General features: G+C 51.9%; 2 protein-coding genes across 2 annotated transcripts; both read right to left on the bottom strand.

Annotated features, from left to right (window-relative positions):
* Positions 1-8,418: 8,418 nt before the first annotated feature.
* On the bottom strand, positions 8,419-9,230 carry MIND_00807800 (uncharacterized protein; the record flags this gene model as incomplete). Its single annotated transcript, XM_037364753.1, has 2 exons — positions 8,419-8,828; positions 8,879-9,230. 2 exons carry the CDS (start codon positions 9,228-9,230, stop codon positions 8,419-8,421), a joined length of 762 nt encoding a protein of 253 aa, XP_037217995.1.
* Positions 9,231-9,265: 35 nt separating this feature from the next.
* MIND_00807700 (CxC2 domain-containing protein) lies at positions 9,266-11,678 on the bottom strand (the record flags this gene model as incomplete). Its single annotated transcript, XM_037364752.1, has 8 exons — positions 9,266-9,341; positions 9,392-9,527; positions 9,574-9,747; positions 10,115-10,349; positions 10,399-10,561; positions 10,611-11,135; positions 11,223-11,444; positions 11,497-11,678. 8 exons carry the CDS (start codon positions 11,676-11,678, stop codon positions 9,266-9,268), a joined length of 1,713 nt encoding a protein of 570 aa, XP_037217994.1.
* Positions 11,679-12,977: the final 1,299 nt, after the last annotated feature.

Here is a 12,977-nt window from a genome sequence, read left to right as displayed (position 1 = left end):
CTCACAGTGACTGTCCCTGCAGAGCATCTCACTTCCCAGTTCACTGTAGTCCAGTGCCAGTGTAAATAAGACCTCAAATTTATATCATGGATAAGATATTATATCTCCAAATCTGCAACTGTAAGCCCAGAGGCCTGAAATCAAGGTCTAGCAGGGGAGGATCCCAAGTGAAGAAACTCTAAGGGTCTGCTATCAGGAATAGACAACTTTGCAATCACACACTATGTAGACGTGATAGCCGTGGTAGCCCGGTAGACAAGTCCCGTCATCTCGGGCGCTTGGTAGCACCCTGTCACATTCTGGTAGCAACCAGTAGCAGCTATGTGGTACATCAGTAGCATCTAGTAGTTAATACTAGCCAAGTAGTTCACTCAATATCTCAGTTACAGAATGAAAGAATGTACAATAATTGTATAACAACAACTACGGAATACATGCATTCTACGTAGTGAGCGTGCAGCTGCTTCCGTGCCACCATACACACCCTGCACTCGTCCAGTGCCCTCACCACCACCGCTGGTCCATGGGAGCGTCCGGCAGTGAGATGTGACGCTCTCGACAGTGGCGTAGAGGCGCTCTGCATGCGAGCTTATTGCGCAGGCTCAGCCTAGGGGCGAGAAGGCCGGTGAGCATCACAGCAGGTGTCGGCGGGGACATATGGGGATGGAGGGTGGTGGTGGGGGCACAAGAGGAGTGTGGAGGGCATTCTTCATCGTTTGCGAGAACGGTACAGTTGATATGGCTGAAAATGAGTGAGCATATGCGCGAAGGGGGACCAAAGGTTCGCACCAAAAATCGTGTGATTTGGCTGGCGAGAAAAAGAGCTATTGCCAGTTAGTATACGGCCAAATAGTCAGAAAAAGGACAAACCAGGCCGAGTGGGTGAGGTGGATTATGCTCAGACTCCAGAAGCGCAGTTCATGGGCATGCTCGGGTGGCCGTCGATGAGGGGGGAAGAGACGGCAGTGGAGGGGGGAAGAAAGAAGGGGGAGTCATTTGCTAGATGACGCCATTTGATTTATGCTGCGGATCTTTCCCGATCCATCAATCACGTCAAATGGCGCCACCTGGCATGTGATCATGGACTTAGGCAATTTCTCAGAGTCTAGCATAGCCATAGCAAGAGCAGAAAAGGCTTGCCCGCTAGTTAAACTGCTGAATTACTGTTCACAATTCTACATAGTGACAAAATATATATTTTGTAGACAATTGATCTTGCATCTGGTTACAACATGATTTGACATATCTATCAATTGCTACATAAATGCTGCACAGATCGACCAGCTGATATTATCAGCTACTTAGCGCTGCCTGAATTCTACTGATGCAACTTATGCTACTGATGCTACCAGGTCTATGGTGCTTAAACAGGTGGCCTGGTAGCGAAAACACATTTCCTGATATAGGTAGCTGACCATATACTGCTTGTCCGTAGCTGCCACTGTTGGGCACAGAAGGCTTGGGCGGCATCACAGGCCAGGTCTGCCCAGCCCTGTTTAGGGCCGGGCTTGCCAGGGCTCGGGCTTGGGGGAAGCCGAGCCCCGGCCCTCGGCTAACGCAGGGCTTGGAGGGCTTGGGGCCTGAAGCCCTTCAGCCCTACCTCTTAACGGAGGAGGGCTTGGCCAGGCCGGGCTTCAGGGCTTGGGCCTGGCCCTAGTCAACACTACACTCCCTACACCTAGTAATATGGGGTAATCCGTGAATCTCCCAAATACAAGATGGTAATATAAATACTAAAACAAAAATGATGAAATCACATAAATCATGGAGTAAGAGAAGTCGTCCATGCTGGAAACTAGGTGGTCTAGCCTACAACCACTGAGGAACACACAGGAGCACAACAGAATCCTGCTATATTCTGGAACAACAATGGAGGACAGAGATAAGTGACTAAAGAGGCAGTGCTAATATGATGGAGGAATGTAGGTATGGCTCCCAGGCTCACACCTGTGTAGTGTTCATCACAAGCCACCCACAGGTAAATCAGCCTGCAGTGGTTCGCTCTGATAGCCCGTTCCTGCCTGGGCAGGTGCAGGTACCCGTGTTTTGACTAACAGCCCGCAGGTGGCCTGCTTTTCACAGGCCCGCTGAAGAGCTTGTAAGTGGACCACATCTAGAAACTGATCAAATAGAGCAAATATTATAATTTGAATGCTCTAAATATTTGAGAACATTCCAGAGTCATAGTAGAATTATGAGTCTACAATGGTCTACAAACCTAGATACAACCAGAAAGGCCAGAATACCAGTTCTGGACCGCTCTAGCAGCACAGCCACAGAACTCCGGCCTAGACATGAAATTAGAACCATTGTTATGAGAATAGAACATCCTAAAACAAAAGATTGATTGTCTAGAATATTCTAGAATGCACAGCCACAATGATTCGAACTGAGTCATAGTGCTTCTTTTGTCACATCACTGGTTTAATTGTCACAGTACATAATTAATTTCTAGGTAGTATATAAGGAGCTCAATTGTAGTAGATAGTGTTGTAATATCGCTTACTCTAGCGAACTCCGGGCGGATCACTCAGCCCGACGCTGACTGATCCCAGTCAGACTTTAGTAGAACTTACTAGAATATTCATTAGTAGTATAAATACTGTACTACTTTACAGAATAAACATTGAACTTCTCTCCTGTTCTTTCAACAGGTTATGGGCCCCGCATAGCCTGAACTGCCTCTCACCTCGCCGCTTGCTCCACCCACTCCGCGGCCATCACGCATACGACCACTCGCGTCTATTCCCTCGCATATCGACCCCCCCCGTCTTCGGCCCGGAGACACCACCCCCAGGGTGCGCTCTGGTATTGGTTTGGACTGGCAGCTGCAAGCTGCAGGTGCGCCCGAGCGCTTCACGCGCACCGTCGGCGAATGCCTCGATCCGGCACAGCCATCGGCCCAGGCGCAGCCCCGCATTCTCTCACGCACTGGAATCTTCTGGCACGCTCACTTGGGCAATGCCAAGCGGCAACGGACAACCACTCGGACATCCCACCATCGACACCACTCTGCTCCGGCCCGCCCGTGGCCACAGTCGGGCCCATTCGCAGCCAACACCTCTCCGTCCACACTTACACAAGCATCTCGGACACGACCTCTGTCACGGCCCACTCGCGGCCACCACACTGACTCTTCGCCTTACACAAGCAACTTCCGTCCGCGCTTCCACAAGCAACTTGGACACGACATGTGCTGGCCCACTCGCGGCCTAACCCCTGGCTTACACAAGCACTCCCGGACCTGCACGCGGCCCATGCTCTCTCACACGCACGCCAACGCCGGCAACGCGAAGCCAACCCATCTGGCACCTCCGGCCCATCCGCGGCCAGTATCGGACCCCTGCGTGGTCAAACTCTTATTTCCCGCACGCTAACTCTGGCAGCGCGACGCATATCCGGCCCATCCGCGGCCTATCTACGTTCCCGGCCCATTCGTGGCCATGTCTACCGTCATTCTTCCGGCCCATTCGCGGCCACCGCCACCTCATTTCCGGCCCACACGCGGCCATGGCACACGCACAGTCACTCGCGGCCCACTCGCGGCCCACTTCCCGGCGCGCCAAATCTGGCACCGCCATGTCCGGCCAACTCAGGCCCGGCCCCGGTACACGGCCAAACCCATCATTCGGGCCCGCCCGCGGCCAAGCAGCATTCTGGCACACCAAATCCGGCATAGCCAAGCTACTGACTCCGGCTCCACGACCGGCCGATCCCGGCCTATTTTCATCCGGCTTACCTCCAGCCATGTTCCCACACCTCCGGCGCGCCAAATCAGGCAAGGCCAACTCCGTTGTTGGCCAACCCTGGCTCAACGACAACTCCACGAGATTTTGCCTTTCACCAGGCACAGTTCCCATCTGCGGCATCACTTGCCCAAATTCCCTCTCCAGGCATGCTCCGCCGCTACGTTCGAGGGGGAGTGTTGTAATATCGCTTACTCTAGCGAACTCCGGGCGGATCACTCAGCCCGACGCTGACTGATCCCAGTCAGACTTTAGTAGAACTTACTAGAATATTCATTAGTAGTATAAATACTGTACTACGTTACAGAATAAACATTGAACTTCTCTCCTGTTCTTTCAACAGATAGACTATCGAATCACACCCTACCTATTACTATATTTGGTAAGTAAGCAAGGCAGCTAGGTCACAAGTGTGACAACCAGGTAACCAAGTAGCAAGGTACCAGTTCAAGTTAGGTCAGGTTAAGTGCAAGTGTAAGGATAGGGAAGCAAGGGATCTTGTTTATAGGAAACAAGTGGCAAGGAAGCATGTTTGTTTGCATATTTGAGTTAGCATCTTGTGTCAAGAACAGATACATTCTCTTTTTCATTTTGTGAAGCCCTTTAGAGGTTGAGCTTGATTGTTCCTTCTTCTGTGTTTCATAACAACAGTACAAAGTGATCTGTAGAAAGTTCTATTGCTATATTTGGATATTCTGAATCTGTTAGTTGTTTCCTGCAACTCAAACCCCAAACACACACACATACACACACAAACACAATTAGTGGATTAGTAGATTGATTGAACTCCTCTATTAATTCACTTTCCTGATGTATTACCACAGACTGTGGAGGCCATTGTGAGTTTGAACTCCCCAGCAACAGCTGTTATAGCCATCTGAGCCAAGCTGGTAGCGGTTTCGAGAAGCCAAAGGCGATAAGGCTTAGAACACGGGGAGGAGTCGGACGAGAGCAGAGAGTGAGGCAAGAAACGTTAATAACGAAACTGAAGTACAGGACTGTAGAGTACGAGTATTTATACTAAGTAGTAAGCATAAGGCATATGACCTCGCAGGGAAATCTGATGTGGTCCGCAGGATCTCCCTGCAGGTTAAGTACAAAGGCATAGTAAGTAAGGGGAACGAGAAAACATACACAAGGCAAGATGGTCGGAGGGTCCGTACAGGTCCGAGGGAGTCTGCGTGCAGATTAACTGTTTGAAGGGAAACACTCAGATACCTTCATCACGTAAAAACCCTGTTGCGCTCCAAGGATAACCTCGGAGCGTCTGAAGATGCACGGGATATAAGAAGCTGGCTATCAGGGTGGCCAGGCCTGGTGGGCCAGGACAAGGGCCAGTGGCTTTAGGGGATCAGGCCTGCATCTGTACCTGTGCAGGCCCGTCCTTACAGCCTGTCACGGGTCACGCCACCCATGACAATCACTACACATGTACATAATTGTTAGTGAATTTCTGGCCTTGGCTTTGGCCCAAGCCAAGGCCAAGGCAGGAAAAGCCAAAGCCGAGCCAAAGCCACTGGCTTGGGCCATGGCTTTGCACAGCATTTGATGGATTGCAGAATTGAAGGTATTTGGGATAGAATTGGTGGTTGAGGATGTCAAGACTTCATCCTAGAGCTCACACTCTGGCCAATTATTTCATCCCATATCTTTAATGTACCTTTTGAAGCTCAAGGATGAATGTGACTGTGACCTTGATGTCATCACCCAGAGTTCCCAGGAAATTGACGCAACCTCTGGCACGCCAAGGAATCACCCATTGACTACCAATATTGACCAGATCCGTCCTAGTATTGGTTACTTTGGAAATATGACACAAATGTACAGCAAATATGGCTATTTCCCGCCCACTTTCTAATTGGGAAAACCCATAGCTTTTGCCAAAGCCAAGGCCGGGCCAAGCCAAGCCAATCGATTCTACCCCGGTAAGCGGGGTAGTACCCCGCTTATGCTAACAATTCATCTGTTCTATTCTGGGCATGTGTTTTTCAGAGGAGCCTCCTTGCACAGCCCGACCTAAAGCCCAACATGAAATGGCTTGTAATATTGGTAATCATGGCAAAACAAGTTTGGTTATTTTTTCTTCTTGAGCGGGGCCTGATGGATTTTACAAAGTTGTAAGTAGGCAACTGCATGGGTAGGCCATACCCGTGCGGGTACGCGGGTTTTACCCGTGCGGGTACGGGTACGGGTAAGGGATTGCCAGGATTTTCCTACCCGTCGCTTCCTAAATTAGGTGGTTTTACTCCTGTAGATTTCTCGAGATGTTCTTGGTTTGACTCTTGCAAACTGCTGCCTTTTTATCAGAGTTTCCGGCTATTTAACCTCTTTCAATATCTGACACATCTCCATCAGTTACCGGCTACCCATGGGTAAATCCGTACCCGTACCCATGGGTACGGGTACGGTGGCTGTGCGGGTAGGGGTATGGGTAGCCGTAAAAAACCCAGGGGTTTACCCATGCAGTTGCCTAGTTGTAAGGGCAACCCCAGAGGCTCCAACGAGAGTCCTAGGAGAGGATCCAAAGAGAAGAAACTCTAAATGCCAATGACAAAGCTTCATGACAGGTCTGATAACTGTCAGAGTGTCAGGGGAACCCCCGCTTCGGCCTCCTTCGGACCCTCCGAACGCATCCGACGCGCATCCGACCGGCCGCCCCCTCGGGACGCTCCGACCCACCCCGACCATCGTCCACGGCCTCCTTCGCCCGCACAATCACCGATCCGTCAAGACCTTCCCAACGATCACCTTGGGACAGAGCCTGCGACGCCGCTCAGGCCTTCTGCGCTCTACGTCGGCAGCTACGGACGACCAGTATATAGTTGGCGCCCTAGCAGGCGGACCCTTAGAGTTTCTTCTCTTTGGATCCTCCCCTGCTAGGTCGGTCCCTCCGTGTATTTCCTGTAGTCTTATTCACGCTTTGGATCCTCCCCTGCTAGGCTTTCGTCGGAGTCTCCAGGGTTGCCCTTACAGCAGAAGAAACTCTCTACGGGATTAACCGGTCAAGATTGCCAGGTTTGGTGCTGACTCAGGCTCGGAGTACGAGTCCGTACCCCCCTCGTCACCGCCCCTGCCACTTGACCCCTCCTCCTCTGCTCTTGTCGTCTTTACGCCCGCTATGTCTACCGGAGCTGCTCCGGATGCTGACGCGCGCGCATGGACGCACTTGAGGCGAAACTAGACAACCTCACCAATATCCTCACCCACCTTGCTTCCCAGGCTTCCGCTGCCGCACCACCTCCGGCAGCTCCCGAACCGCCTTGGCATCTCCGAATGCCCCGACGCGGATGCGTTATTTGGTGACATTACTGTCGCCTCAAAACTGGTCTTACGACCAAACCCCCCGTTTGCGTTTAACGGAGATCGCAAACGCGGCCGCGCCTTCCTGTACGCGGTCAAAACCTACGCTCGGCTTGCCCCGTCGTGGTTAACGGAGAGCCGAGTGAAGAAAAGGCCGTCCGCTATGCCATGTCCTATATGGCGGAGGGACCTGCTCAGCAATGGGCAGAGCGTCATGGGAGCAAAAACCCCTTCCCCTTCCCTCGGTGGAGCCAGTTCCTCTCCGAGTTTCGCCTTCGGTTCGTTGAGGAGAACGAACAGGACCTCGCGCTCGCTAAGTTGGAAAGCAGGGTTATCACATGGGAACGCGGGATGTCTACGGATATACCGACGACTTCGAGGACTTGATGGACCTCGCTGGCTTCAAGACGCGTTGGTTAAGGTAACCAGTACCGCCACGGACTTGACCCCTTGATCAACAACGGCATCACCTCTTCGAACGACCCCCCAGACCTCCGTGACTATCTGGGCTGGCGCACTCGGGCTTTCCCACAATATGAAGCCCTGGTGCGAGCGAAGCTCATTAAGGGAACGGCTACCCCGCGGACCGCTTCGGGAGCTCCGCGCGGCGCCTTCCCCGTCACTCATTCGGCAACTCCGTTCCCCATCCGCCCGGTGGCCCCGCCTGTGCCACCCGCGGCCCGCGCCCCCGTCCCGGTACCTCCGGCTCCCGTCCCTATGGAGCTGGATCGTACTAGGGCTCGGGGTGCCCCTCGTCGAGCCTGCTTCAGATGCGGCGACCCCAACCATTTGGCTCGGGACTGTCCGCTCCCCGCCGACGTCCGCCATGTGGACATCCTCGACGAGGTAATCCAGCAACTTGGCGATGAGATGCTGGGAGAACTGCTTGCGCGGTTTGTCCGATACTGCGGCCTTAGCGGAGGCGCATTCGGAGGCTCCGGCAGAGGATTTTGTCCCCCGCGACGAGTGACTGGTGTGCCCTCGTTCGCGTCCATAAATCGTTTCACTTGTTCGTATGATGAATCAACTCCCTTGCCCTACAACGAGCCCGAAACGAAAGACGCACCCTCTGCCCCCTCCGAAGCCCCCCGTTCGGATTCGCCGACTTGCCTGGGAGAAAAAGCTACCTGGCAGTTATACCATCTCTGCCGCTCCTGCACCCTGTATGGCCAGATTTTCGCATAGGATATGGGCCGGAGTCCAGGAGTCTTTTGCATAGAATATGGGCTTCCCCGCGGCCGCCCGGCACCACCTAATACACACCCTGCGTGACTATTGATGGGCTTGTTTATTTTATTGTTGGCATCATTAGGTATTATCGGCACCAGAAAGAAATTGTGGCATCAAAAAAGTCGAAATTCATACATAAAATTCAATTATTAATGTCCTCCTGCTCATTGTCATCCTCCTCTTCATCGTCATCACTCCCATTGCCCAGCTCATTCTCATCATGATCCAGCTCGATGACCCCATCACCTTCGTCCTCTGGCAACTCGACATCAGCAGATGGCCTCCGAACACCCTTCCTGAGCTTGGGTTGAGTGCGAACAACCTCGGCGCGGAGGGCAAGCTTGCGATACATGTCGGCTTGCTTGTGAGCATATGCACTTATGCCCTCACCATCAGCCGAGGTGGTAGGAACGAATGAGGCTCGCTTCAGCCATTCCTCAGCTTCGAAGTTCATCGACACAATAACCCGCCTCCACTCCTCTTGCAAAATCCGGACCTCCTCACTCCAATGACGCATGCGTGCCCATGCCTTTGCCCATTCTATGCGCAGAGCTTTAAAAAGAAGTCAGAACTTCCATAGTCTCGAACAAGACTTCACTCACCCTCTTCTCGTTCTTGACTGATGGTCGTCTCGTCAGAAGAGCCCGAGGACTTCCAAATCCACGATATATCCCGCCGGCTTTCTCCCGCAGGAAAAATATCTCCCCGACGACGGGTAGATGCTCCCGTCATCGCTGAAGATCCAAAAACGTCGTCGTCACTGTCCTCATTCGCTCTTTCGTCGTCCTCGTCATCTTTCTCTTCCCGGCGAACAATGAGCGGAACAATTCCTGCAGCTCTGAGCTCACGGTCATCTCGCGCCTTCTGCCTTGCCATTCGTTCTGCTTTCAAGCGCTTCTTTTCAAGGTCGGCTGAGTCCTCGAGACAGCGGATATCTTCCTTCAAAAGCTTCATCCACGGCACAAGCCTCTCGTTTCCACCTGCTATTGCTACGAGAGCATGAGCGTGACATTGGCAGCTGAGCCCTTTGCCTTCTTGAGTTCAGCCTCAGCCAGAACACGACGCCTAAAACTAAGATGAGTTTACGCTGCATAGTTACAAACGAGACATCATACTGCTCTGCTTCGATATCCAGCAGTTCTTGGACAAATGCGGAAGGGCTGACATCGTGGATAGGTCTGCGACGACCAGCAGCCTCATCTTCTTCGTCCACTTGCTCTAGCTCATTACGAATCTGGGCTTCGGTAGCACCTGTGAGTTGTGAGTCTTTCGTTGTTGAATGAAGAAGGAGATCAACCTTCGAAGCAAGGCATATAAGGATTGGGTTTAGAAGCGTCCGCTTCAAAGTCTTCCACCATCTTCTGCCATTCCAGAACTCGTTCGTCTTGTTGCTGACGGAAAAGAGAAAATGAAGCCTCTTGTCGAGCAAATTCCGCGGTGGCAGCGTCCAGTCGTCGTCTTAAAAGCGATGCTGAAACAAAGTAAGTTTCAGGGTTCAATTCGAAGGGGACCGCCGAGTACTTACGGAGCCCAACGTATTTCCTCCAGTTCCAGTATGACATATGATCATCCAGTATGTCGGCTCGAGCACCCGGGCCGCAAACCCGCGTGCTTGCCGCAAGGCCGCCCCAAGTTACTCCAAGGCCGCTCTATCCCTTCCCCATCCGTTTGCCCACTCCCCGGAACCAGATTGAGCGAATAAGTGACTTGGCAGGAGATCGTATGGCCGTGAATGTGGAGTTTGGGGACAACGAATCGAAACATGGTAGAGACGAAAACGAGGGAGATAAGGAAAGGAAGGGCTTCGAGTCTGTCGAACAAATTCTTCCACCACTGACATGCGATGTCATAGGAGACGAGTAGTCGAAGGAGGAGAGTGAGATGGCGGAGGATCGAGAGAAAGACCCAGTCCATGTTTGCATACCGTTCTCCAGCTTGCAGATCGGCAACTCCGTTAGGCTGGATGAATTCGTGTCGAGCACAAACACCCATGACCACTCCAGTTGCGCTATAACCTCGCGAAAACTTATTGTTTGCGTGGTCGATGGCTGCGAGGCCACTGCATGAGCTGATCTGACGAGCAAAATGAGTACGAGTAGAAGACGAATCCGAAGAATATTACCTCTTTTTGCGTTTTAACAGTCTGAAGATAATCGCGATATGGTTCCCACTCCACAAAATATGACCAACCGGTCCCCAGACCCGGGTCCCTGATTTCATTAGAGATGGCTCGCCTCTTGAGACGGAAGCAGGCGTCGAGGGCCAAAAACATAAGATACAGACATCTGTTGATTGTCAGTTGCGCTATTTTCTTTTGGATGTTGGTCCACTGACCTATCCTCCGGCGCTGCCGACTCCCATCCCTCGAGAAGATTGACCCCAGGGCGTGGACAAGCTGGACAGCGTATAGCCAGCTCACCAGAAACAGTGCCTCCCACACCCGTAGTCGCATGTCCCCTTCCCGCCCGCTTTAAAGCCAGTACATGGCGATATTCTCGGGCAATACGCAAGAAAACTTGGTATCGATCGGGGGGTTTGAACCCAGTCGCGTTCGTGAGTTGTTCCAAGGCGTGGTAGAAGTCGTAGCCGCTGAGCTTCCCCTGATGGGCAAACATTTGGAACTTTTTGAGACATGCGAATGTCGCGCAGGTGCGAGGGGTTGTTGAAGTAGCAGGGAACCAGCGGAAACGAAGGAGTTGGGCATAGTAGGGGTCATTTGTTGCATAGCAGCCGCAGAATTGTAGGGCGACCTCATGTATCCCATTGTCGTGAATGACCACAAAGTCACCTCGAGGGGGGGACACTCCGAGGGCAAGCTTCAGCTGGAGAGTGTCCGAGTTGAACAACGAGTCCGAGGGACTTCAGGTTCGTGCGTTCGAAGTATTTGCCTTTCCATTCCTTGAATGTCTTCGTTAGCATTGTAGCCCTGAAACAATTCTACTTTACCTGTATCCAATGCAACGGGAGAGTCCTGTGCATAGCAACGCAGCAGGCTTGGCAGACCAGCAGGCCCCCAAGACATTCCTCGCAACGGAAAAGAGCATCCCGCTCTGCAAGCCCACATTGAGCGCAATGAGAATGATCGCCTCTGCCTCGCCCTTCGAGCCAGAGCATGATGCGAAGATATGCGTCGCGAAAGTGCTCTCGCCATTGCGCAAGAGCACGATCCTATACAAACAAAGACAGTCAGGACTGCACACTAGAGCTCCACACCACTCACCGCTGGCTGAAGAACGCGAGGTATTGTCGTTGGGACACTTGCGGTCTGAATCCACTCCTTATCCCCTTCGCCCATGATGTATTGTTCCGAAAGGAAAGTGGGTAATGATGGGGAGGAGGTTGTGGCCGCTCGTTGTAGTCGTTTAAGAGGAGAGGGAGGTTCGATATCTTGAGCTTCAACATACGACCTTCGATGATCCTGCGACACACGAGCAAGCCCAGCGTCTAGCGGGGATTCGTAGGTAGGTGTTGGCTGCGAGTTCTCGATGGCGAACACATGCTCATGGAGATGGACGGAAGGTCATCAACAAGGAGATGAGGGAAGAAGATAGATCACCTGACTTGATCATCATCCTTCGAGAACCTTCGAGAATGACAGACGGGGAACTGACTTTCGACCGACTTTCGACACACAAGCTTCTGACAGGCTAGGCTAGGCTATACTCGAGGTACAATGGCTTTCGACACAAGCTCTATTAACGACTATAGACGGCGAGCTGTATACTAGCACAAGTATCTACCAAGAAAAAAAAGATGCATCGGCAGTATTGCGATTTGTCTTCAGTCGCAATCCACTTTTGGGTGATTTGTCGGCGCATTGTCGCGAGCTGGGACCTCACTTTGCCGATCTCCACCTGGATTTTTTGAATGCTGTGAAGAGCATTGCGTCGTTCTAGTTGTTGGTCAGCATAAGGGACGCGAAGAGGATGATGGAACAATACTAATACTGGCCTGTGCGGGTGCGGGCCTGAATGTCCAGGCAATGGAAAGTGATCTCTCTATCCAGCCTTCGATGCTCCAGCGTTGTCTCTAATTCCGAGCCAGACGTACCTTGTACTAGCTCTATAACGCCGATCGCGCTCCCCCGTTTCGCTTCGAGGCGTTCTTCAGGACTGTGATATTTGGTCGGCGTTGGCATTGAAGACAAGAGACAAGTGAGGTGTCACGATGTCACAACTCGGCGCTAACTCGGCGCTAACCCAGCGCTCACCTGCCAAGAGGCAGTCGTCGCAAGGAACATGTGAACTATGGTGGTAAGATTCTGGTTGATAATTCAGAAAAAAATACTGATATATTGGAGGACATTGCCCTGTGAAGATTATCCAAAATTTGGCTGAGTGAATCTGTCAAACATTTTCAACTCATGAAAGGATCTCAACAAACGACGCAAGTCCTCTACTGTAGTTGCACCGAGATGAGCACGTTCATGTTTATCATGAAACATGGGATCTCTGCAGTACTAATTTTTTTTACATATTCTAACAGGGGCTATTGCAGAGAAAGTCAATATATTTTCTGTGCTTTTTTCTCATCTTGTTTTGTGCGAGACCGTTGACTTGTTTTTGTGACGACCTCATCCTGGGGCAGCGTCTAATCAAATTAAGCGCCCAGCTTCTTGACACTTCCGGATGTCAAGCGCCCGATGCGCGGCATTCGAGTTACATAGTGCCAGACACGACATGCTGATTCTTTTACACGGAT

This window comes from Mycena indigotica (assembly GCF_014461135.1).
Source record: "Mycena indigotica strain 171206Taipei chromosome Unknown Mind.scaff0007, whole genome shotgun sequence".
NCBI lineage: Eukaryota > Fungi > Basidiomycota > Agaricomycetes > Agaricales > Mycenaceae > Mycena > Mycena indigotica.
This window is presented reverse-complemented; position numbering and strand designations above follow the sequence as displayed.